Source organism: Entelurus aequoreus, linkage group LG10, assembly GCF_033978785.1.
Source record: "Entelurus aequoreus isolate RoL-2023_Sb linkage group LG10, RoL_Eaeq_v1.1, whole genome shotgun sequence".
Lineage (NCBI taxonomy): Eukaryota > Metazoa > Chordata > Actinopteri > Syngnathiformes > Syngnathidae > Entelurus > Entelurus aequoreus.
In genome coordinates this window covers 28,666,546-28,693,683 of record NC_084740.1, presented here as the reverse complement: position 1 = coordinate 28,693,683, position 27,138 = coordinate 28,666,546, and the positions used below count along the sequence as shown (strand labels likewise).

Here is a 27,138-nt window from a genome sequence, read left to right as displayed (position 1 = left end):
GACCCGGTGTTACTGCCATCTAGCGGCACAAAAGAAGATTTTCTGGAAATGTATGTATGTTTTATGGCAGTGTTTTTCAACCTTTTTTGAGCCAAGGCACATTTTTTCATAAAAAAACGAAACTCAGTTGACAGTAAAAAGTCGTTGTCGCAATTGTTGGATATGACTTTAAACCATAACCAAGCATGCATCAATATAACTCTTGTCTCAAAGTAGGTGTACTGTCACCACCTGTCACATCACCTCTGTTATGTCCTCTGTCCTCCGTGATTTATTTTGAGTTTTTTTCTGTTTTCCTGTGTCTAGTGTTTTAGTTCTTGTCCTGCGCTCCTATTTTGGTGGCTCATCCTGTTTTGTTGGTGTTTTCCTGTAGCAGTTTCATGTCTTCCTTGAACGCTATTCCCCGCACCTGCTTTGTTTTAGCAGTCAAGACTATTTAAGTTGTTGCTATCCTTCTTTATGGGGACATTGTTGATTGTCATGTCATGTTCGGATGTACATTGTGGACACCGTCTTTGCTCCACAGTAAGTCTTTGCAGTCGTCCAGCATTTTGTTGTTGTTTACTTTGTAGCCAGTTCAGTTTTAGTTTCGTTCTGCATAGCCTTCCCTAAGCTTCAATGCCTTTTCTTAGGGGCACTCACCTTTTGTTTATTTTTGGTTTAAGCATTACATACCTTTTTACCTGTATACTGCCTCCCGCTGTTTCCGACATCTACAAAGCAATTAGCACCGGCTGCCACCTACTGATATGGAAGAGTATTACACGGTTACTCTGCCAAGCTCTAGACAGCACAGACCACTCAACAACAACACATAATTTGCAGACTATAGTTACTGATTTGCAAAAAATATTTTTAACCTAAATTGGTGAAATTAGATAATCTCCCACGGCACACCAGGCTGTATCGTGACGCGGCACAGTGGTTGAAAAGCGACCCCAAAAGGGACAAGCGGTAGAAAATGGATGGATGGATGGTGTTCTCTTTGTTCAATGTCAACAATAATTAAAAAGTTAAAGTTCCACTGATAGTCACACACACACACACTAGGTGTGGTGAAATTAACCTCTGCAATTGACCCATCCACTTGTTCCACTCCCTGGGAGGTGAGGGGAGCAGTGAGCAGCACAGATTTCAAGAAAAATATATTATAATTTATATCCATTCATCTATTTTCTACCACTTGTCTCTCCCGGTAGCTTTCTTTGTTACCGCTGCCTCAAAAACATTGGGGTGTATTTTCAAGCAAAATCTAACAGTCTCCTCACTCATCTTTGCACTGACGTATGCATTGACCTGATCACTGACTGTATAACAACCTGTGACTGTTTTCAGGTCTTTAACTGTGGTTAAGATAAAGGAGAATGTGCAACCAAAATAAATTGTGTGATTAATCACGTGCAATAACTTGTTATATTTGACAGCCCTAAAAATGACCTATCACGAGATATACATTTTTGTCCATGTCGCACACTATTACTCCTAGCTAGATAAACTTTTAATTGGGTTAATTGTCACAGTTCCGAAGAAAGGAAACCTCAGCGAATGTAAAAACTGGAGAGCCATCACACTCCTCTCAGTCCCTAGCAAAATCCTCTGCCAAATTACCCTGGACAGAATACAAGAACCACTGGATAAGATTTTCAGGAAGGAACAAGCAGGTTTCCGGAAAAACAACTCCTGTACAGATCACATTGCATCACTCAGAATAATTGTCGAACAGTGCATCGAACGGCAGTCATCGCTATTCATAAACTTTGTCAACTTTGAAAAGGCTTTCGACAGTCTAGACAGAAACATCCTATGGAAACTGCTCCGACATTATGGAATTCCAATAAAACTGGTCAACATTATCAAATGCATGTATGATGGATTCACAGGTCAAGTCATCTCAAATGGTAAGCTCTCGGACACCCTCCTTATAAAAACAGGAGTACGGCAAGGCTGTCTACTGTCACCCCTCTTCCTTATCTCCATCGACCGGACAATGAAAATTTCAGTGGATGGCCAGAGGACAGGATAACAGTGGAACCCTTTTGAACTAGAAGACCTTGATTTTGCTGACGACCTGGCTCTGATCTCAGGAACACACACATTCAACGCAAGACCACCAGATTGCATGAACACAGTAAACAGATAGGCCTCAGGATAAACACTGGGAAGACCAAGGTCATGAGGCTCAACACCAAATCCTATCAACCTATCACAATCGAGGAGCACCCCCTGGAAGATGTGGTCGAGTTTGTCTACCTGGGAAGCAACATCAGCACAGATGGAGGAGCTGATAAAGATGTCGAGCTGCGCATCAGCAAAGCAAGACATGCCTTTGGAACTCTCCGACCTGTATGGCTCTCTTCCCAGCTCTCCAGAAACACCAAAATCAGAATCTTCAATACAAATGTAAAATCTGTCCTTCTTTATGGCTGTGAAACCTGGAAAACCAACAAATCAATCATGCATAAACTACAAGTGTTTATTAACAACTGTCTCAGGTACATACTGAGGATTTGGTGGCCCAACAAGATATCAAATGTAGACCTGTGGAGACGCATGAACCAAGAGCAAATTCTAAATAAAATCAAAAGCAGAAAGTGGGGATGGATCGGCCATACACTTAGTAAGGATCCGAGAATCCAGGCATGGCAAGAGGAAGCCAGGGAGACCAAAACTCAACTGGAGGCGGTCCACTCTTGATGAACTGGCCAAGATTGGGATCTCCTGGCAAGAAGCGAAGACCCTCGCACAGAAGAGAGTGAGGTGGAGATCCATGGTAGACGCCCTATGCTCCCAAGGGGGCCAAGAGGATTAAAGAAAGAAAGAAGACAAACTTTTACAGTGTGGAAAAATATAAAACAGGCTTCACCACACATCCTAAAATTAAGCATTGAGCTCTGTCAACTATGCGTCAGTCAGCTACAGAGGGGGGACAGGAGCTGTAGGTTTGATCATTTTGTTTTTCAGCAAATAGGCTAACCTAGCATTAAGTTGCTGTTAAAATGTGACTAATGTTAGCACTGGAGCTCACATAGTTGGGTTAATGGTATTGTTTTTTACATTTTGTCTATAATTATGTGAAACAAACACTTTTTATGCATTCTACTTTGTAATAAATGGCAAGTACGAGGTGGCTAACAACAAAGCTAATGAGAGTCATCTATTGCGCCATTAAAAAAAAAGAAAACTATAAAAACATCCACAAAGTGTCAACAATACTATATGTACCTGCAGTGACCTGAATTTTAACCAAGTACAGTATTAGCGATATCGTTATTATAAGCACTAAAGCAGAAGAAGAGGAACTACTTTTAGCGGCGCCGTGATCACAGAGAGTTAACTAGCTTATGCAGCTATTGACATACTGAGCCGGTGAGCTGCTGCATCGCCTTTGAGTTGGTGAAAGTTAATTTTAGATTACAAATCACGCCTCTCACCAGGATAGTAAAAAGATATGGCCATAAACCGATAAGTTGGTCAACTTTGACATCCAATTTACTCCCGCAGATTGCAAGAAAGACCCGAAAAGACGCTCGTTTGCGACCATTTCTTCCCCCAATACCTTCTTGGGGATTATGATGAATTCTTCATCCAAAGGGGAATCTATAAACATCACATTAATCGTCATCCCAGTGAAAGCAGACATTGTACAGTAAGTGATTATTTATTGTGTTCGTAGTTTGTGTCGTGTTTAGCATTTAGAAATAGTGCTACTTGATGGATCTGTTTCTAAAACCTGTAGCTCATCCTCCGTATAGTCAGGCTCAAAATTATAAGGTTCTGGATCATCATTTGTCCCAAAGTAGTCGTCGATGGCACTCAAAGTCTGCCATGATTAGTAGTCAGTGTTTCCCATAAACTGCCAAGATACCTGTGGCGGTGGGGGCGTGGCTATGGGCGTGGTCACTATGACATCATCGAGCAATTTGCATAATTTACTACAATGATATGATTTTCTCTAAAAAGGCTCAAAAAATGTATACTTACTAATTAATAATAACAGTTTTGTTTTAAACGTCCATCCATCCATCCATTTTACAATATAATTACAACACTTTATGTACATATTTATATACAGATTTGAACAATAAGTTATTCACTGAAATATATTTATTAATTGTGGTTCTTACAAAAAATATATCTTATAAAATATAAAAGCTAAAATGTCTCATAAAGCTCTGCCCCTTTAATTAGTGCATACTAAATAATTTAACTTTAGCCTACTACCAGCAACATAAAGTGAAACAGAGGCAGAGGTGTCCTGCCACAGTCAGTAACTAAATAAATGATAAATGGGTTATACTTGTATAGCGCTTTTCTACCTTCAAGGTACTCAAAGCGCTTTGACAGTATTTCCACATTCATCCATTCACACACACATTCACACACTGATGGCGGGAGCTGCCATGCAAGGCGCTAACCAGCAGCCATCAGGAGCAAGGGTGAAGTGTCTTGCCCAAGGACACAACGGACGTGACTAGGAAGGTAGAAGGTGGGGATTGAACCCCAGTAACCAGCAACACTCCGATTGCTGGCACGGCCACTCTACCAACCTCGCCACGCCGTCCCGTAACAAATAAACAGAAAACAGTAGTGGTGGTAGATAGGCACAGAGCTTCATCAAACATCTGATCCACTGAACATAGAGCTCCAAAAATCTTGAACTTTAGACTGCCATCAGTTTTAATCCCTACACTTAACCATGTGTTTCCTACTGCCTGCAGACTTTGCACCTTGTGTTATATACACATGTTGTGTTTCTAATATAAATACATTTAATAAAGTCTAATACAAATAAGGCAACAAGAGAAGTATCCTACACTTCTCTTTTGTAAAGTAAATCTGAACAGCCGATATGGGCATCTACATCAACTATATGATTTGCCTGAGAAGCTGGAGAGGACAAAAAAATAAAAATAAATAAATAAATTATTTGTGGCGGACGTAATTCTTTCATGAATGTGTGGGAAACACTGGTAGTAGTTGCAGTTGTTGTTAATGTGGCGGACGTAATTCTTTCATGAATGTGTGGGAAACACTGGTAGTAGTTGCAGTTGTTGTTAATGATGAGGAAAGAAACAGCACACGTTGTGATGCGTCTGAAATTAATATGCCGCTATGCTTAGAATGAGCAAAATATGTAAATATTATATATTATAAATATTACTATATCCTTACAGCATGTACATAAAGCGGTGGAGGTTTTTAGAGCGCTTTATAGGTGCACTAGATCGAATCACATTAGCTCTATTGTTAGCTGACTCTTGCTAACATTTATGAGTTAGAATGCATAAAAAAAGAAAATTGTGTGCTTGCGTTGTGATATAAAGCATGTATTATGTTGGACAAGCGCAGCAGAGTTACAGTGTACATGTAAATACATGGATAAAGTGCGCAACACTTCTTTGAGCCACACACCATGTCAGACACAGCTCATTGGCAATAAAGCTATAGAGACAGGGCTTACTTAAAGCACTTTTAATCTGTCAATTCCAGCATCAAGGTTAGATTTTGGCTAAGACACTTCCATTACATTAGAATTGTTTAAAAATACCATATATGGGACAAAGGGGGCGTTACCATGGCATGCATCTGCAGATTATCATGACACAAAAAGGACCTTTGCATGGAGACTGGAAAGGTGAACTGGGGTGGCATCCTGGAAGAGCAAATACAACTTTTTACCTTGGACACACACAAAAGGTGGGACTGGGACCCTATAAAAAGATGGTCTCACCTCATGCCGTGGGGATTTGGGGTACTTGTCGGACTTGAATTTCCCGTACTATTGCTATGACTGCTACCTGAGAAGGGACAAAAATATATAGAATTGTATTAATAACTACGATCATCCTGTACTTCATATTCTATTGCAGATCCATACTTGTATCACTATTTCCTCAAATAGAGGCCACACCTGTTTTCATTATCCACCTGAATAAACGCTGTACCACCAATTTACACTAGGTAGCAGTAATGACCTTTATGATTCACCATGTATCACATTACTACACTCACCTGTAAAGTTAAAGCAGTGTTTCTTAACCGTAAGGGGCCCTGGCCCACTGTTGGGCCGCAAGCGCCCTGTTTTATCAGCTGTGGTACTCAGTTGTAATACACTTCTCCAACACTTGTTGCAGTAAAGACAATATCAAACAAAAGTGAATTAGTGAAGTGAATTACATTTATATAGCGCTTTTTCTCAAGTGACTCAAAGCGCTTTACATAGTGAAACCCAATATCTAAGTTACATTCAAACCAGTGTGGGTGGCACTGGGAGCAGGTGGGTAAAGTGTCTTGCCCAAGGACACAACGGCAGTGACTAGGATGGCGGAAGCGGGGATCGAACCTGCAACTCTCAAGTTGCTGGCACGGCCGCTCTACCAACCGAGCTATACCGCCAGAAGTCGGGAGCTGAAGTCAGAGAAGTTCCTTAAGAGCAAACATGACTAAACTGGGGAAGCTCTCCTTTAATTAGCACTTTAATTTTTATTGAAAGATTTAAGAAACGCACACACACATACACTATATTGCCAAAAGTATTTGGCCACCTGCTTTGACTCACATATGAACTTGAAGTGCCATCCCATTACTAATTCCTAATTGGAAGGTCACATGAAGTTTGGAGCTCTGTAGCAACTGACTGTGCAGAAAGTCGGTGACCTCTTTGCACTATGCGCTTCAGCATCCGTTGACCCCTCTCTGTCAGTTTACATGGCCTATTACTTTGTGGCTGAGTTGCTGTTGTTCCCAAACTCTTCCATTTTCTTATAATAAAGCAGACAATTGACTTTGGAATATTTAGGAGCGAGGACATTTCACGACTGGATTTGTTGCACAGATGGCATCCTATGACAGTTCCACGCTGGAAATCACTGAGCTCCTGAGCGCGGCCCATGCTTTCACAAATGTTTGTAAAAAGGTCTCCATGCCTAAGTGCTTGATTTTATACACTTGTGGCCAGGCCAAGTGATTAGGACACCTGATTCTGATCATTTGGATGGGTGGCCAAATACTTTTGGCAATATAGTGTATATACACACATATTATTGAATGCAATTGAAATCAAGAGTAAACGTACGACTTCAGAGTTAATATAGTAGTGGAAAAGTTGGGCCCCGAGGTCAGAAAGGTTATGAACCCTGAGTTGAAGTACAAGGTGGTTAATTACGGATCAAATGAAATGTCAAAATACTCTACAGGTAAAAAAAAAAAAAATGGAATAGTGTGTAAACACTATGGATTTTATTGCAATTCAAGTTCAAATGCAAAACTAATATGTTATATAAACTCATTGCATACAAAGTTAAATATGTCAAGCTTATATTTGTTAAACTTTTGATGATCAATGTGTACAGTTTTTGAAAATTCACAATTTTGGGAAACTTTTTATAGGTTTTTTATAGGCTGTAAGCCGTAATCATTAAAAGTATATCAAAAGAAGGCTTGAAATATCTTGAGTTGCATATTATGAGCCCATGTCATATATTAGTTTTACACAATACAATACAGTGCACAATACATAGGCTCTCACATCTGCAGCATCGACACGAAACAACTTAATAGTCCTGCCCGCGTATGCACAGAATTTCTTCCATGCGGCCCCTGAGCTAAAATGAGTTTGACACCCCTGGTGTAGACAAAAGCCCTGCGTCTGTCTGCAGAAAGCCAAATATTTATGAAAGTAAATTATTGTAAATTGTTCTGTGGCACCTTAAAATAATGTTTACAGTCTAAAAGTAACATGTCTTCCTTCACTCGTTATTTTCCGCAGTTTAATAATGCATTTTTATGAATACAATTAGAAAATCGCAAATCGAATCGCAATTTTGCAGAGAAAAATCGCGATTACGTTTTTTCTCAAAATCGTGCAGCCCTACTAGCTTAGACTATGTCTACACTAAGTCGTTTAACCCCTTAAACGAATAATTATTTAGCCTAAGTACCTTTTCAGCCACACTAAACCATTTTAAGGTCCCCCTCCTCGGACAAATTTTTACACGGGTAAGTGTGCCGTGTATTTCTTGCATCTCCGGCACTTAGCTTTGTATGGACTCATCGATCGTTTACAAACTGAGTTCGGAGAGGAAGTGACGCCAGAAAGACTGTGCCACACACAGGACGTGACGTCAGAAAGAACGCGCCACAGCCAGCTTCATTATAAAGCAGTTTTGTAACTCAGAGCTAACCACTGGAAATATGGAGGCGAGTCATCCAGACATGCCCGTGTTTCTCCTTCTTCTACATGTACAGACGCTTGTGGAAATCACACATGAATACCTTAAGAGAAAGTGATTGCAGCTATATCGGATACAACACTTCTCAGACGGCAAGAGAACTTTCCAATGTCCAGGTCAGCTGTCATTCTACTTACTGAAAAACTTTGTCGAAGGAGAGTCAACGAGAATGCGGGCTCCAGTGGATGTGATAAAAAAGGTAGAAGGTAGCGTGTTCTTTGTATTACCTGGCCGTCGAGTGAAGACGGAAAACGGCGAATTCTTTTGGACTGGCAAAGCAGACTGTATCAGTTATTGTCCGCCATGTATGTCGCAGACTCAACGTTTAGGTCCAGAGTATATAAAGTCACCAAAAAACGAATGGACAATGAAGGTGAAGGCTAAAGAGTGAGGAGTGTCCTGACCAGATATCTAGATCCCTAGATTGATTGATGTAAAATGTTCTTTATCACATTGTTTACGTGTCTAATAAAGATTTGATTAATTTATGATGGCTCGGGTGTGATTCACTACAATAGGGCCCCACAGCACACTGGATTCTAGTTAATTGAAATACCACAACACTGGATATTGTTCAGATAAAGTACATTTAAGAACTTGCACACAAAGCAACACTGGAAGTGACTATGACGGCTGCTAAACTTTTGACAAGAACAAGAAAGTTTGATCATAATACGCCTATACTGGCTCACCTGCACTGGCTTCCTGTGCATTTAAGATGTGATTTTAAGCTTTTACCACTTACGTATAAAATACTACACGGTCTAGCTCCATCCTATCTTGCCGATTGTATTGTACCATATGTCCCGGCAAGAAATCTGCGTTCAAAGAACTCCTGCTCATTAGTGATTCCCAGAGCCCCAAAAAAGTCTGCGGGCTATAGAGCATTTTCTATTCGGGCTCCAGTACTATGCAATGCCCTCCCGGTAACAGTTAGAGATGCTACCTCAGTAGAAGCATTTAAGTCCCATCTTAAAACTCATTTGTATACACAACTGAATATGTGTTGTACTGGTGGCACCACATGATTATTGCCAAACTCCACCCCACCCAAGAGGACATCTCCAACCCCATTTAATTGTTGTGCTGAATATTTAGGGATCTTTAACAACTAGTCCTATTAAGAATCCTCTAGCCTTTAAATAGACCCCCTTTTTAGACCAGTTGATCTGCCGTTTCTTTTCTTTTTTGACCCCCTCTCCTTTGTGGAAGGGGGGGCACAGGTCCGGTGGCCATGGATGAAGTGCTGGCTGTCCAGGGTCCGGACCCGGGGTGGACCGCTCGCCTGTGCATCGGTTAGGAACATCTCTGCGCTGCTGACCCGTCTCCGCTCGGGATGGTCTCCTGCTGGCCCCACTATTATGTTAGATCCACTATGGACTGGACTTTCACAATATTATGTTAGACCCACTCGACGTCCATTGCATCCGGTCTCCCCTAGATGGTGGGGTGGGGGGGGGTCACCCACATCTGCGGTCCTCTCCAAAGTTTCTCATAGTCATTCATATTGACATCCCACTGGGTTGTGAGTTTTTCCTTGCCCTTATGTGGGCTCTGAAACGAGGATGTCGTTGTGGCTTGTGCAGCCCTTTGAGACACTTTTGATTTAGGGCTATACAAATAAACATTGATTGATTGATGATTGATATGACGTGCGCGTTTTCCGCGCATGCGTATTTGGTCGCAATGCGCCGGCGGACGTAGGGGGTCTTAAACGGTGGCGTTGTTGTGTGTGGACACGGATAAGGTTAGGTGGGATTTACCCTGGATAACCTTAAACGGGGCATAAGGCTGCTAGTAGAACGCTAATGGATCCTGTACTGTCAGTGAGTGGAGAAGAGTTGCATACTGCCGTGGTCTGCCATTGTGATGCGTTCAAGGCACAGCTGAGAGAGAAAGTCCTGCTCCTTAGTTATCATCCTAATAAGTCGCACCTGCCTACTGTCCTAATACGTTCACACTGTTACAGAATTCAACAAACGTGTACATGCAATTGGAAAAAAAACAAGGTGATGTGTTTAATGGCCCAAAAGAGCAGCCTACAGACGTCACATCTACAACACATTCTGTAGTTTGTAAGCCTTACCTGAGCGGAACTGCAAATGTGTGGGTGTTCCCAACAACGACGAGCCGTTAAGCAGCTGCATGCCGTAGGGCACCGACACTTCGTGTTCGTACACAGCGAAACCGAAAGTCTTCTGCTTGCCATTCTGCTTGTCTTTAGGGATCTTTGTTCTGATCAGAGGTCCTGCCTGCGGAGAGAAGCTGGTTAAAGGCTGTACGCATGTGTTATGCATGTATACCGCTCGTTAGATTACACAAATACACATGTTGCCACTCAATGTTATGTGCATGATTGGAGAATAATTCTACTGTTACGTTTGAGTGCGTTTATTTACGCTGTCCAGTGTTGCTAAGAGTTAGCACTTGCTACTGCCGTGCTATGCTAGACGAAAGACAACATCACCTGCAAGAACAGTTCGAATAAAAGCTCCTCTGTCACCCATGCATCCAAGTTCCTGATAAAAAGCGTTCGATCAGCTTCCACTACGATCCTCATTTTTATGTACTTTTTTGTCACTTCCAGCAGATTTTTTTTCCCACGGCGATGCTCACATGAGCTTTACTCTGATTAAAAACCCCTGGCTAGGCCCGTGACGTCATGGCTACACGTCGTAATGCTTTCAATTCAGACGAAACAAGGGCGGGGTTTTTTGTTGCTTTATGGCAGTGGCATCCGTTTTCGACCCGGTGTTACTGCCATCTAGCGGCACAAAAGAAGATTTTCTGGAAATGTATTTTAAAATGTATGTATGTTTTATGGCATTTAGTTTTTTTTTTATTGTCTTGTCTATTTTGTATATAAAAATAAGCTTTATAAATAAAATGAAAACATAAGCAAAATCAGCCTTCTTTTCATATATATATATATATATATATATATATATATATATATAATTTCAAGAAAAATATATTATAATTTATATCCATCCATCCATTTTCTACCACTTGTCTCTTCCGGTAGCTTTCTTGGTTACCGCTGCCTCAAAAGCATTGGGGTGTATTTTGAAGCAAAATCTAACACCCGTCAGTCTCCTCACTCATCTTTGCACTACCATATGTATTGACCTGATCACTGACTGTGTAACAACCTGTGACTGTTTTCAGGTCTTTAACTGTGGTTAAGATAAAGGAGCAGGTGCAACCAAAATAAATTGTGTGATTAATCACATGCAATAACTTGTTATATTTGACAGCCCTAAAAATGACCTATTACGAGATATACATTTTTTTCCATGTCGCACACTATTACTCCTAGCTAGACAAACTTTTACAGTGTGGAAAAATATAAAACAGGCTTCACCACACATCCTAAAATAAAGCATTGAGCTGTCAACTATGCGTCAGTCAGCTACAGAGGGGGGGACAGGAGCTTAGGTAAGCCTATTTTCAACAAATAGGCTAACCTAGCATTAAATTGATGTTAAAATGTGACTAATGTTAGCACTGGAACTCACATAGTTACGGTAATGGTATTGTTTTTTACATTTTGTCTATGATTCACATTTTTTATGTGAAACAAACTTTTTATGCATTTTACTTTGTAATATATGGCAATACGAGGTGGCTAACAATGAAGCTAATGAGAGTCATCTATTACGCGCCATTAAAAAAAAGAAAACTATAAAAACATCCACAAAGTGTCAACAATACTATATGTACCTGTCGTGACCTGAATATTGACCAAGTACAGTATTAGCGATATCGTTATTATAAGCACTAACGCAAAAGAAGAGGAACTACTTTTAGCGGCGCCGTGATCACAGAGAGTTAACTAGCTTATGCAGCTTTTGACATACTGAGCCGGTGAGCTGCTGCATCGCCTTTGAGTTGGTGAAAGTTAATTTTAGATTATAAATCACGCCTCTCACCTGGATAGTAAAAGGATGTGGCCATAAACCGATAAGTTGGTCAACTTTGACATCCAATTTACTCCCGCAGATTGCAAGAAAGACCCGAAAAGACGCTCGTTTGCAACCATTTTTTTCCCAATACCTTCTTGGGGATTATGATGAATTCTTCATCTAAAGGGGAATCTATAAACATCACATTAATCGTCATCCCAGTAAAAGCAGACATTGTACAGTAAGTGATTATTTATTGTGTTCGTAGTTTGTGTGTCGTGTTTAGCATTTAGAAATAGTGCTACTCGGTGGATCTGCTTAGAAATCAGCTTCTAAAACCTGTAGCTCATCCTCCGTATATTCAGGCTCAAAATTATAAGGTTCTGGATCATCATTTGTCCCAAAGTAGTCGTCGAAGGCACTCATAAAGTCTGCCATGATTAGTAGTAGTTGCAGTTGCTGTTAATGATGAGGAAGGAAACTAATTAATTAAAGGCCTACTGAAACCCACTACTACCGACCACGCAGTCTGATAGTTTATATATCAATGATGAAATCTTAACATTATAACACATGCCAATACGGCCGGGTTAACTTATAAAGTGACATTTTAAATTTGCCGCTAAACTTCCGGTTCGAAGCGCCTCTGAGGATGACGTATGCGCGTGACGTAGACCGGCGAACACGGGTATGCCTTCCACATTGAAGCCAATACGAAAAAGCTCTGTTTTCATTTCATAATTCCACAGTATTCTGGACATCTGTGTTTGTAAATCTGTTTCAATCATGTTCATTGCATTATGGAGAAGGAAGCCGAGCAAGCAAAGAAGAAAGTTGTCGGTGCGAAATGGACGTATTTTTCTAACGTAGTCAGCCACAACAGTACACAGCCGGCGCTTCTTTGTTTACATTCCCGAAAGATGCAGTCAAGATGGAAGAACTCGGATAACAGAGACTCTAACCAGGAGGACTTTTGACTTGGATACACAGACGCCTGTAGAGAACTGGGACAACACAGACTCTTACCAGGATTACTTTGATTTGGATGACAAAGACGCAGACGTGCTACTGTGAGTATGCAGCTTTGGCTTTTTTTTGCGTATGTACGTAACTTTTTAAAAATATATAAGCTTTATGAACCTTGGGTTAGGTGAACGGTCTTTTGGGCTGAGTGATTGTGTGTGTTGATCATGTGTTTGAATTGTATTGGCGTGTTCTATGGAGCTAGGAGCTAGCAGAGGAGCTAGCATAACACGTACCGTACCGTACGTGCGCGTCACGTACGTAACTTTTTTAAAATATATAAGCTTTATGAACCTTGGGTTAGGTGAACGGTCTTTTGGGCTGAGTGATTGTGTGTGTTGATCAGGTGTTTGAATTGTATTGGCGTGTTCTATGGAGCTAGGAGCTAGCAGAGGAGCTAGGAGCTAGCATAACAAACACGCAGGTGTTACTATGCAGGATTAATTTGTGGCATATTAAATATAAGCCTGGTTTTGTTGTGGCTAATAGAGTATATATATGTCTTGTGTTTATTTACTGTTGTAGTCATTCCCAGCTGAATATCAGGTACCGTGAGTATGCAGCCTTGGCTGCTAAACATTCGATAACTTGACCGTATGTGCGCGTCACGTACGTAACTTTTTAAAAATATATAAGCTTTATGAACCTTGGGTTAGGTAAACGGTCTTTTGGGCTGAGTGATTGTGTGTGTTGATCAGGTGTTTGAATTGTATTGGCGTGTTCTATGGAGCTAGGAGCTAGCAGAGGAGCTAGGAGCTAGCATAACAAACACGCAGGTGTTTTTATGCAGGATTAATTTGTGGCATATTAAATATAAGCCTGGTTGTGTTGTGGCTAATAGAGTATATATATGTCTTGTGTTTATTTACTGTTGTAGTCATTCCCAGCTGAATATCAGGTCACCCCCGGCTCTCACAGCATCTTCCCTATCTGAATAGCTTCCACTCCCCACTAGTCCTTCACTTGCACTTTACTCATCCACAAATCTTTCATCCTCGCTCAAATTAATGGGGAAATTGTCGCTTTCTCGGTCCGAATCTCTCTCACTTCATGCGGCCATCATTGTAAACAATAGGGAACTTTGCGTATATGTTCAACTGACTACGTCACGCTACTTCCGGTAGGTGCAAGCCTTTTTTTTATCAGATACCAAAAGTTGCAATCTTTATCGTCGTTGTTCTATACTAAATCCTTTCAGCAAAAATATGGCAATATCGCGAAATGATTAAGTATGACACATAGAATAGATCTGCTATCCCCGTTTAAATAAAAAAAAATCATTTCAGTAGGCCTTTAATATGCCGCTATGCTTAAAATGAGCAAAATATGTAAATATTATATATTATTAATATTACTACATTAGAATATACTTACAGCATGTAAATAAAACAGTGGAGGTTTTTAGAGCGCTTTATAGGTGCACTAGATCGAATCACATTAGTTCCATTGTTAGCTGACTCTTGCTAACATTTACGAGTTAGAATGCATAAAAAAAGAAAATTGTGTGCTTGCGTTGTGATATAAAGCATGTATTATGTTGGACAAGCGCAGCAGAGTTACAGTGTACATGTAAATACATGGATAAAGTGCGCAACACTTCTTTGAGCCACACACCATGTCAGACACAGCTCATTGGCAATAAAGCTATAGAGACAGGGCTTACTTAAAGCACTTTTAAACTGTCAATTCTAGCATCAAGGCTAGATTTTGGGTAAGACACTTCCATTACATTAGAATTGTTTAAAAATACCATATATGGGACAAAGGGGTTGTTACCATGGCACGCTTTTGCAGATTATCAGGAGCCGAAAAGGACCTTTGCATGGAGGCTGGAGTGGTGAACTGGGGTGGTATCCTGGAAGAGCAAATACAGCCAAATACTTTTTACCTTGGACACACACAAAAGGTGGGACTGTGACCCGATAAAACGATGGTCTCACCTCACGCCGTGGGGATTTGGGGTACTTGTCGGACTTAAATTTCCCGTACTATTGCTAGGACTGCTACCTGAGAAGGGACAAAAATATATAGAATTGTATTAATAACTACGATCGTCCTGTACTTCATATTCTATTGCAGATCCATACTTGTATCACTGTATTTCCTCAAATAGAGGCCACACCTGTTCTCATTGTCCCCCTGAATAAACGCTGTACCACCAATTGTACACTAGGTAGCAGTAATGACCTTTATGATTCACCATGTATCACATTACTACACTCACCTGTAAAGTTAAAGCAGTGTTTCTTAACCGTAGGGGGCCCTGGCCCACTGTTGGGCCGCAAGCGCCCTCTGTTTTATCAGGTGTGGTCCGTAAGGGCCGTAGTGGTACTCAGTTGTAATACACTTCTCCACCACTTGTTGCAGTAAAGACAATATCAAACAAAAAAGAAGTCGGGAGCTAAAGTCAGAGAAGTTTCTTAAGCGCAAAAATTATGACTAAAGTGGGGAAGCTATACATTCATTAGCACTTCAATTGTAATTGAAATATTTAAGAAACGCACACTTACATAAACTATATTGCTAAAAGTATTTGGCCACCTGCCTTGACTCACATAGGAACTTGAAGTGCCATCCCATTACTAATTCCTAATTGGAAGGTCACATGAAGTTTGGAGCTCTGTAGCAACTGACTGTGCAGAAAGTCGGTGACCTCTTTGCACTATGCGCTTCAACATCCGCTGACCCCTCTCTGTCAGTTTACATGGCCTATTACTTCGTGGCTGAGTTGTTGTTGTTTCCAAACTCTTCCATTTTCTTATAATAAAGCAGACAGTTGACTTTGGAATATTTAGGAGCGAGGAAATTTCACGAATGGATTTGTTGCACAGGTGGCATCCTATGACAGTTCCACGCTGGAAATCACTGAGCTCCTGAGCGTGGCCCATTCTTTCACAAATGTTTGTAGAAAAAGTCTCCATGCCTCAGTGCTTGATTGTATACACCTGTGGCCAGGCCACGTGATTAGGACATTTGATTCTGATCATTTGGATGGGTGGCCAAATACTTTTGGCAATATAGTGTATATATACACATATTATTGAATGCAATTGAAATCAAGAGTAAGCGTACGACTTCAGAGTTAATATTTGAATAGGCCCCGGGCCCCTCTGTAGTGGAAAAGTTGGGCCCCGAGGTCAAAAAGGTTATGAACCTTGAGTTGAAGTACAAGGTGGTTAATTACGGATCAGATGAAATGTCAAAATACTCTACAGGTAAAAAAAAATGGAATAGTGTGTAAACACTATTGCTTTTATTGCAATTCAAGTTCAAATGCAAAACTAATATGTTATATAAACTCATTGCATACAAAGTGAAATAAGTCAAGCTTGTATTTGTTAAAATTTTGATGATCAATGTGTAAAGTTTTTGATAATCCACATTTTTGGGAATTTTTTTTATAGGTAATCATTAAAAGTATTTCAAAAGAAGGCTTGAAATATCTTGAGTTGCATGTTATGAGCCCATGTCATATATTAGTTTCACCTTGCAAATCTAATTGCTGGACTAAACAAACCTTTGCACAATATTCAAATGTTTTGAGTTTCTGTATGTGCACAATACATAGGCTCTCACATCTGCAGCATCGACACCAAAACAGCTTAATCTTCTTGGAAGACTAGGTTGCTGTGAACATTTGTTGAAGATAAAATCTGTTTTCAGAGAAGCTCAGATGACTATCAAAGACTGTTACAATATATTTACATTTTTCCACAGTTTCAACAAGGTGGCCATCAAGTGAAACTGGTTTGATTGTCAATTTTTGTGGAAAACAAACAAAGTCCATTGTTTGACACATTCATTATTAACTGGCCTTCAAGAGCCTTAGTGCGGGCAAGATATCAGGCCTCACCAGTAGGGTCCAATTTATTAAGCAAGCCAACTAAGGCTTTAGTTTAAAATTGTTATTGGAAGTGCCAATTCCTTTGTAAAAAGAGAGAAAAGAGCAAACGTGAAAGGACACTACTCTGTGGGCAGACGGTACTTATGCTCTCCTGACAGATGGTTGTACCCCTTTACTTCTTAGAGGCAAACTATCAAGTTCACCACTTTGTTCATCAATATATCAACCCACACTCTATCCATAGTTTTACATACTGTGGAGGTTATGGCAATTGGTTTATTAGTTTTAGTACAACCTTGTATTTAAGCAAAATATGAATTACATTGTGATCAGACTTTCCGAGAGGCGGTCTTTGTAAACCTCTGGGATGTATCCATAGCAACAATCCAGTGTTCGGTTAAAGGCCTACTGAAACCCACTACTACCAACCACGTAGTCTGATAGTTTATATATCAATGATGAAATCTTAACATTGCAACACATGCCAATACGGCCGGGTTAACTTATAAAGTGCAATTTTAAAATTCCCGCCGCACTTCCGGTTGAAAAACTCCTTTGGATATGATTTATGCGCGTGACGTCACAAAAGCAACGGAAGTGGTTGGACCCCATCGGACCCGATAGAAAAGCCTCTTGTTTTCTTCGACAAAATTCCACATTATTCTGGACATCTGTGTTGGTGAATCTTTTGCAATTTGTTTAATGAATAATGGAGACTGCAAAGAAAAACGTTGTAGGTGGGATCGATCGGTGTCTTAGCGGCTAAGTACAATACTATAATATCTGTGATATTTGCATTAGTGTACTGTCTTTAAGGGTTTGGGGAACGCGCATGCGCGAGTGGGTTGGCAGAGAACTTGTGTGTGTGAGCGTAAGTTTTGGCTAACAGCAGCTCGTGTATGTGTGTGCGTTACTTTTTGAACTACAACCAGTTACCGCTTTTTAATAAAGCGATTGAGCAGCGCTTCCTCGTCTGTGTGACTCCTTCTCCACTGCGGGGCATTACAATACTTACAGCAACACAACAAGGACTACTTACTACGCCTAGCCGATGCTTGCCGCCAAACCCACGGATGAAGTCCTTCGTCGTGCCGTTGATCGCTGGAATGCAGGTGAGCACGGCTGTTGATGGGTTTCTATCTTCATTTGAGAACGATGCTACGCGCTAGCTCAGTAGCTAAGTGTGTCACCGATGTATTGTCTTGGAGATAAGTCACTTTAAATGTCCATTTCGCGTGCTCGACTCTCATTTTCAAGAGGATATAGTATCCGAGGTGGTTTAAAATACAAATCCGTGATTCACAATAGAAAAAGGAGAGAGTACATAGTTCTGTGAGGTCTGGTTGCTAAGTTAGCTTCAATGGCGTCGTTAGCACAGCATTGTTAACCTTCGCCAGCCTGAAAATCATTAACCGTGTATTTACATGTCCACGGTTTAATAGTATTGTTGATTTTCTATCTATCCTTCCAGTCAAAGGTTTATTTATTTTGTTTCTATCTTCATTTGAGAACGATGCTATCGCGCTAGCTCAGTAGCTAAGTGTGTCACCGATGTATTGTCTTGGAGATAAAAGTCACTTTAAATGTCCATTTCGCGTGCTCGACTCTCATTTTCAAGAGGATATAGTATCCGAGGTGGTTTAAAATACAAATCCGTGATTCACAACAGAAAAAGGAGGGAGTACATAGTTCTATGAGGTCTGGTCGCTAAGTTAGCTTCAATGGCGTCGTTAGCACAGCATTGTTAACCTTCGCCAGCCTGGAAATCATTAACCGTGTATTTACATGTCCACGGTTTAATAGTATTGTTGATTTTCTATCTATCCTTCCAGTCAGAGGTTTATTTATTTTGTTTCTATCTTCATTTGAGAACGATGCTATCGCGCTAGCTCAGTAGCTAAGTGTGTCACCGATGTATTGTCTTGGAGATAAAAGTCACTTTAAATGTCCATTTCGCGTGCTCGACTCTCATTTTCAAGAGGATATAGTATCCGAGGTGGTTTAAAATACAAATCCGTGATTCACAATAGAAAAAGGAGAGAGTACATAGTTCTGTGAGGTCTGGTTGCTAAGTTAGCTTCAATGGCGTCGTTAGCACAGCATTGTTAACCTTCGCCAGCCTGGAAAGCATTAACCGTGTATTTACATGTCCACGGTTTAATAGTATTGTTGATTTTCTATCTATCCTTCCAGTCAGAGGTTTATTTTTTTGTTTCTATATGCAGTTAAAGCACGATGCTATCACGTTAGCTCGTAGCTAAAGCATTTCGCCGATGTATTGTAGTGGAGATAAAAGGCACTGAATGTCCATTTCGCGTTCTCGACTCTCATTTTCAAGAGGATATAGTATCCGAGGTGGTTTAAAATACAAATCCGTGATCCACAATATAAAAAGGAGAGTGTGGAATCCAATGAGCCAGCTTGTACCTAAGTTACGGTCAGAGCGAAAAAAGATACGTCCATCACTGCCTCTCAAGTCGTTCACTGTAACGTTCCTCATCTACGAATCTTTCATCCTCGCTCAAATTAATGGGGTAATCATCACTTTCTCGGTCCGAATCTCTCTCGCTCCATTGTAAACAATGGGGAATTGTGAGGAATACTAGCTCCTGTGACGTCACGCTACTTCCGGTACAGGCAAGGCTTTTTTTATCAGCGAGCAAAAGTTGCGAACTTTATCGTCGATTTTCTCTACTAAATCCTTTCAGCAAAAATATGGCAATATCGCGAAATGATCAAGTATGACACATAGAATGGATCTGCTATTCCCGTTTAAATTTTAAAAATCATTTCAGTAGGCCTTCAGTCGTGAGGGACTGTCAGGATATTGCTGTATGGTAGGGACGTAATCAAACGAATTGCAAAGTTTTCAATCGCAGATAATCAAGGTGTGTTTTGTCCGACTTTTCAAAAGCCAAACACGATCAGATTAAGGTGTTTTGTTGTAGCATGCTTATTTTGACCCAAATTTGAGAAATCAGATTTAATGCATGGAAATTTAATTACTGAAATTACTGCTTGGTAGGGCTGCACGATTAATCAACATCAAAGTGTAATTAGGGCTATTACGTAACCCAAGAGACTGAGTTTTTTTGTTTTGTTTTTTTGTTTTCTCTCTCCGCCGTCACCGGCATATGAGTGACAGGCATAATCGCCAATCAGAATTTCTGAGCCATGCGTTTGTTTGTCTCTCGCTTCAAACAGGGAGAAAGAGGTCTTACTCTTTGCATCGCTCTAAGCACCTAAGTGCGTTTATGTAACAGTAGATTTAACTGAACACAGTGACCGCTCTTTTCTGTCATTCACAATATTTGTCTCGCCGGTGGGTGGAGAGCAGGGCGCTAGCTTTACAAACACAGGAGGCACGTGCAGACAGTCTCCCTACTCGCTGCAAAGTAACACAAATTGGAAAGATAAAAATATGACGACAAAAATGTCGAGCTTCAAATCAAATGTGCATTATTAGCCAATCAACATGAACGAGAATGCTGTGATCACGTGCTGGCAATAAACAAAAAGACAACGTCCGAACTAGTTTTTTCAACTGGGAAAAAAATGCACTCTTAGATTTTCAATATTTATTTCAGTTAAATTTTTGCTTACAGAAATTAGTCCCATTTTATTTTATATTTAGGATAAAGTTATGTAGCTTCTGATTACAGTCCAACAGTAAACAATTATACAGTAGTGAGAAATAAAAGTGTATATCCTTTTAAATAGTTACTTGCTTCATTACTAAAATAATCATATACTATGATTACATTATAGACAATATAGTCTGTATAGATTATCTATTCAGTTTAAGAGCAAACGTGACAAACGTATGGCCCGAGGGCTGGATCAGGCCGGCGAACAGGTTTTATCTGGCCCGCAGGATGAGTTTGCTAAGTATAAAAATCAACCTGAAATTTTAGAATGGAAGAAACAGCTGTTCTAAATGTGTCCACTGGATGTCGCTATAGTAATTCTTTGTATCTTTGTAGATCAGTGGTGTCAAAGTCAAGGCCCGCGGGCCGGAATGAATTATCTATGGCCCCCAGGATGATATATGATTAGTATTAGAACCGACCCGCAGGCCACAGCCGCCTGCTGCTGTTTTACACGCACCAATACTCTTTCAGTGTTGGCGCTAGGAATTTTCAAAATGGGGTCCCAGAGACCCCATCAAGTCATAAAAATGGGGTCCCACAGTAAATTTTTGGGGTCCCACTTTTTTGTAACCGTTTTGAAAACAAATGATAAATGTATGCATTATTCTGTTAATCTCACATTCTATATTGTGTTTTGGAAAAAGGTTGTCATAAACGTTACTTAATTCATTTAAAAAATAATACAAAAGAAAACTAATTTTTATGCATATGTAAATGTATTCAGTTATAAATATTCATTCACTTTCTTCTTTCCTTCATAGATCTAAACGTTAACACTGCCGGTAGTTTTTTCTATATTTATATTGTAAAATTTTCAGAATGTGTTTGTTCTATTTTTGGCCAAAGTAAGACAAAGAAAACAATCTGAAGTGGTCTTTATTTTTTAGTTTTAATGCCATGATTTTAATAGTCCGCCCGCGTGTCCACAGAATTTCTTCCATGCGGCCCCTGAGCTAAAATGAGTTTGACACCCCTGGTGTAGACAAAAGCCCTGCGTCTGTCGGCAGAAAGTCAAATATTTATGAAAGTAAATTATTGTAAAATGTTCTGTGGCACCTTAAAATAATATGTTTACAGTCTAAAAGTAACATGTATTCCTTCAGTCGTTATTTTTCGCAGTTTAATAATGCATTTTTATGAATACAATTAGAAAATCGCAAATCGAATCGCAATTTTGCAGAGAAAAACCGCAATTACTTTTTTTTCTCAAAATCGTGCAGCCCTACTGCTTAGGCTATGTCTACACTAAGTCATTTAACCCCTTAAACGAATAATTATTTAGCCTAAGTCCCTTTACAGCCCCACTAAACCATTGTTTAAGGTCCTCGGACAAATTTTTACACGGGTAAGTGCGCCGTGTATTTCTTGTATCTCCAGCACTTAGCTTTGAATGGACTCATTGATCGTTTACAAACTGAGTTCGGAGAGGAAATGACGCCAGAAAGACTGCGCCACACACAGGAAGTGACGTCAGAAAGAACGCGGTTTTGTAACTCGGAGCTAACCACTGGAAATATGGAGGCGAGTCATCCAGACATGCCCGTGTTTCTCCTTCTTCTACATGTACAGACGCTTGTGGAAATCACACATGAATACCTTAAGAGAAAGTGATTGCAGCTATTTAGGATACAACACTTCTCAGACGGCAAGAGAACTTTGCAATGTCCAGGTCAGCTGTGATTCTACTTACTGAAAAACTTTGTCCATTAGTCGAAGGAGAGTCACCGATAATGCGGGCTCCCGTGGATGTGATAAAAAAGGTAGCATGTTCTTTGTATTACCTGGCCGTCGAGTGAAGACGGAAAACGGCGAATGCTTTTGGACTGGCAAAGCAGACTGTATCAGTTATTGTCCGCCATGTATGTCGCAGACTCAACGTCTAGGTCCAGAGTATATAAAGTCACCAAAAAACGAATGGACAATGAATGTGAAGGCAAAAGAGTGAGGAGTGTCCTGACCAGATATCCAGATCCCTAGATTGATTGACGTAAAATGTTCTTTATCACATTGTTTACCTGTCTAATAAAGATTTGATTAATTTATGATGGCTCAGGTGTGATTCACTACAATAGGGCCCCACAGCACACTGGATTCCAGTTAATTGAAATACCACAACACTGTATATTGTTCAGATAAGGTAAATTTAAGAACTTGCACACAAAGCAACACTGGAAGTGACTATGACGTGCGCATTTTCCGTGCATGCGTATTTGCTCGCAATGCGCCGGCGGACGTAGGGGGTCTTAAACGGTGGCGTTGTTGTGTGTGGACACGGATAAGGTTAGGTGGGATTTACCCTGGATAACCTTAAACGGGGCCTAAGGCTGCTAGTGAACGCTAATGGATCCTGTACTGTCAGTGAGTGGAGAAGAGTTGCACACTGCCGTGGTCTGCCATTGTGATGCGTTCAAGGCACTGCTGAGAGAGAAAGTCCTGCTCCTTAATTAGCATCTTAATAGGGCGCACCTGCCTACTGTCCTAATACGTTCACACTGTTACCGAATTCAACAAACGTGTAGATGCAATTGGAAAAAAAACCAAGGTGATGTGTTCAATGGCCCAAAAGAGCAGCCTAAAGACGTCACATCTACAACAAATGATATAGTTTATAAGCCTTACCTGAGCGGAAGTGCACATATATGGTTCTTCCGAACAACGACGAGCCGTTAAACAGCTGCAAGGCGTAGGGCACCGACGCTTCGTCTTTGTACACAGCGAAACCGAAAGTCTTCTGCTTGCCATCCATGTCTTTAGGGATCTTTGTTTTGATCAGAGGTCCTGCCTGCTGAGAGAAGCTGGTTAAAGGCTGTACGCATGTATTATGCATGTATACCGCTCGTTAGCTTACACAAATACACATGTTGCCACTAAATGTTATATGCATGATTGGATAATAACTCTACTGTTACGTTTGAGTGTGTTTATTTACGCTGTCCAGTGATGCTAAGAGTTAGCGTGTGTGGGCGAAAATCAAATTTAAAAACGCTAAGCCGGTACTGATAGGGACTGTTTATAGACCCCCTAATCAGAGTGATTTCTATGGGGCTCTTGAGGAGTGCTTGGCTGGGGCAGATAACGTGGAGAAAATTATAACTGGAGATCTGAACACAGATATTCAACGCAGAGATGCGCCTGTCTTCAGGTCCTACAGCAAGTTTTGTCATCTACACGGTCTTTCCCAGCTAATAGCACTACCTACAAGGGTGTGTGATTCCACCCAGTCAACCATAAATCTCATTCTCACTTCAGACCGGCCTAAAATAAAAAATAGTGGGGTCATGATCTGTGGTCTTAGCGACCACTATCTAACCTTCTGCACCCGCAAAATTGCTAAACCCAAAGCCAATGGCCACATAACAGCCCAATCCAGATCCCTTAAAAAATACAAGTGACAATTTCAACTTAAAATTAGATGAATGGGACTGGTCCCCTGTGCTCACGAGCAACCTGGTCGATGTTGCTTGGGATCGCTTCAAAACAGCGTTCCTAAAGATACTAAATGACATGGCTCCCGTGAGAACAGTCAGGATCAAAGCCCGTTCTGAACCATGGATGAATCCGGACCTTTTAGCTGCCATAAAAGACAGAGACAGAAAATACTCAGAATACCAAAAGTGTAAAACTGAAGTAGATAAACAACCCAATAATAACCTCAAATCACTCCTATCAACTCTCAAAAAACAATGCAATAAATTAAGAAACAAGACAACCAACCTGACTAAATCCTTAAATAAAAATTACATTTGCGACAAAATAGAGGAAAACACAAAAAAGCCACGTGAGCTCTGGAAAATCCTCAACAACCAGCTTCCCGGTTGCAGCCAGAAACTTAAAACCAGACTCACCAACATAAGCATCAAGGAGGGTGACTCCCTCGTTACAGACAAAATGGAGGTAGCAAGCAGACTTAACACCTTTTTCACCAGCATAGCCGCAACTCTTGTCAACAAGCTGTCCCACCACTCTGGTCGCTTTGGTGTAGAACACATTTAAGCCTTCTACAGAAAGCTAGGAGTATCCAACAACGATTTCAAATTAGAAATGGTCTCGGCTGATGAGGTGCTTAAAAAATTGAGCGCGCTCCACCCAAACAAGGCCACCGGCCTCGACAATATCCCCTCCAGATTTCTCAAGGACTCTGCCTCCATCATTGCCCCAATCATCTCGCACATAATAAACCTCTCAATTTCACAAGGCCAAGTACCAAAAGATTTTAAGATAGCAAGAGTAACTCCCCTCTTTAAAAAAGGAAGCAAATTGGAACCTGGCAACTACCGACCTGTTTCTATTCTCAGTTCCATTTCGAAAGTAATGGAGAAAATAGTTTATGAACAGGTCGATAGTTACCTTGCTACTAATAAACTCATGTACAAATTCCAATCCGGCTTCAGAACTAACCACTCCACTGACACATGCCTTCTCTATCTGACCGACCACATCAAACATGAGGTGGACGCGGGCAAATACTGCGGCATGGTCATGCTGGACCTTCAGAGGGCCTTTGACACCGTTAACCACGTTATACTGTTGGATAAGCTCAGAGCAATCGGATTTGACAAAACCTCATCGAGCTGGATGCAATCTTACTTGGAGGGGAGGGAACAGGTGAACGGCACCGCCCCCCCTCTCAGTAAGCTGTGGAGTCCCCCAAGGCGGCATATTAGGGCCTTTACAGTTCCTAATATACATAAACGACTTTTCATCAGCATGCGACTGTGAATTGTTTTTGTTTGCGGATGACTCGGCCCTGCTGGTATCAGACAAGGACAAGTCACAGGTGGAGAAAATCCTCAGTGTAGAACAGGCACCTGGCTCGCTGACAACAAGCTATCTATACACTTGGGTAAAACGGAATCCATCCTGTTTGGGTCCCACATCAACCTTAAGAAAGTCAATGAATTCACTATAAAAGTGGGTGACATTGTTATCACCAGGAAAGATGAGGTCACCTCCCTAGGTTCCATTCTAGAGGCTAATCTTTCCTGTGATAATATGGCAACCAAGGTAATCAAAAAGGTCAACCAACGAACGAGATTTCTCTATAGAATCTCCGCTCTGGTCAACAAAAGCACCATGAGGATTCTAGCGGGAACTCTCGTTCAACCCTTTTTCGATTACGCATGCACCTCCTGGTACCCTAGCACCTCCAAAACCCTCAAATCTAAACTCCAAACATCGCAGAACAAGCTAGTCAGATTACTTTTACACCTCCACCCCAGATCACACCTCACTCCTACCCACTTCTCCAAAGTGGGCTGGCTCAGGGTGGAGGACAGAGTAAAACAACTTGCACTGAGCCTAGACTATAAAATCCGCTACACCTCCCTGATACCGAAGTACATGTCAAACTACTTCCTTAGGGGGAGCTCCACTAACCACGTTAAACCCAGATTCCGATCTAACAAAGGTCTTAACTCATTCTCTTTTTATGCCACATCAATGTGGAATGCACTCCCAACAGGTGTAAAAGAAGGGGCATCTCTATCCTCCTTCAAAACCGCAATAAAAGTACACCTCCAGGCAACTTCAACCCTAAACTAACACCCTCCCCGGATTGTAAATAATCAAATGTAGATACTTTTTCTTATGCTCTCTCTCTATGTCCACTACTTGCTGTACATATCCTACCAAGTCAGACCTACACTGTTTCAATGTCCATTTCTCTGTTCTCAATTGTTGATGACTGAAGTGATGATAACAACCAAACCTAACCCCCCCCCCCCCCCAACCTCCACATTCCACACCCCGGATTGTAAATAATTCAATGTATATACTCTGATGATTATCTTGTGTGATGACTGTATTATGATGATAGTATATATCTGATAGTATATATAAATAAATAAATGATAAATGGGTTGTACTTGTATAGCGCTTTTCTACCTTCAAGGTACTCAAAGCGCTTTGTCAGTTTTCCCACATTCACCCATTCACACACTGATGGTGGGAGCTGCCATGCAAGGCGCTAACCAGCAGCCATCAGGAGCAAGGGTGAAGTGTCTAGGATGGTAGAAGGTGGGGATTGAACCCCAGTAACCAGCAACTCTCCGATTGCTAGCACGGCCACTCTACCAACTTCGCCACGCCGCCCCATATCTGTATCATGAATCAATTTAAGTGGACCCCGACTTAAACAAGTTGAAAAACGTATTTGGGTGTTACCATTTAGTGGTCAATTGTACGGAATATGTACTGTACTGTGCAATCTACTAATAAAAGTTTCAATCAATCAAAATAGCACGTGCTACTGCCGTGCTATGCTATCCCGAAAGACAACATCACCTGCAAGAACAGTTCGAATAAAAGCTCCTCTGTCACCCGTGCATCCAAGTTCCTGATAAAAAGCGTTCGTTCAGCTTCCGCTTCGATCCCCATTTTTATGTCTTTTTTTTGTCACGTCTAGCAGATTTGTTTTCCACGGCGATGCTCGCACGAGCTTTACTCTGATAAAAAAAAAAAAACCCTGGCTAGGCCCGTGACGTCAT

At 40.9% G+C, this 27,138-nt stretch overlaps 1 protein-coding gene across 3 annotated transcripts; it reads right to left on the bottom strand.

The window, feature by feature from the left end:
- Positions 1–80: 80 nt before the first annotated feature.
- On the bottom strand, positions 81–27,138 carry LOC133658440 (splicing factor 3B subunit 4-like). Of its 3 annotated transcripts, XM_062060492.1 has the most exons (10): positions 26,936–27,133; positions 23,273–23,435; positions 15,100–15,166; positions 14,936–15,014; positions 10,318–10,483; positions 5,732–5,798; positions 5,575–5,653; positions 2,613–2,779; positions 2,501–2,538; positions 81–2,432 (listed from the first exon to the last, which is right to left on the bottom strand). In XM_062060492.1, exons 1-8 carry the CDS (start codon positions 27,026–27,028, stop codon positions 2,615–2,617), a joined length of 879 nt encoding a protein of 292 aa, XP_061916476.1. In that variant the 5' UTR covers positions 27,029–27,133; the 3' UTR covers positions 81–2,432; positions 2,501–2,538; positions 2,613–2,614. The 3 variants fall into 3 exon arrangements, with proteins under 3 accessions (XP_061916476.1, XP_061916477.1, XP_061916475.1); XM_062060493.1 differs by lacking the exon at positions 81–2,432 and having other exon boundaries at positions 2,457–2,779; positions 26,972–27,138; XM_062060491.1 differs by lacking the exon at positions 81–2,432 and having other exon boundaries at positions 2,460–2,779; positions 26,936–27,132.

Coding starts and splice junctions, on each gene's coding strand:
- LOC133658440 (XM_062060492.1), bottom strand. CDS start 27,028: ATGGGGATCGAAGCGGAAGCTGAACGAACGCTTTTTATCAGGAACTTG. Junction 15,167..23,272: donor ATATGTGCACTTCCGCTCAG/GTAAGGCTTATA, acceptor GTCCCTTCTCAG/GTAGCAGTCCTAGCAATAGT. Junction 10,484..14,935: donor ATCTGCAAAAGCGTGCCATG/GTAACAACCCCT, acceptor TTCTCTCCGCAG/GCAGGACCTCTGATCAGAAC.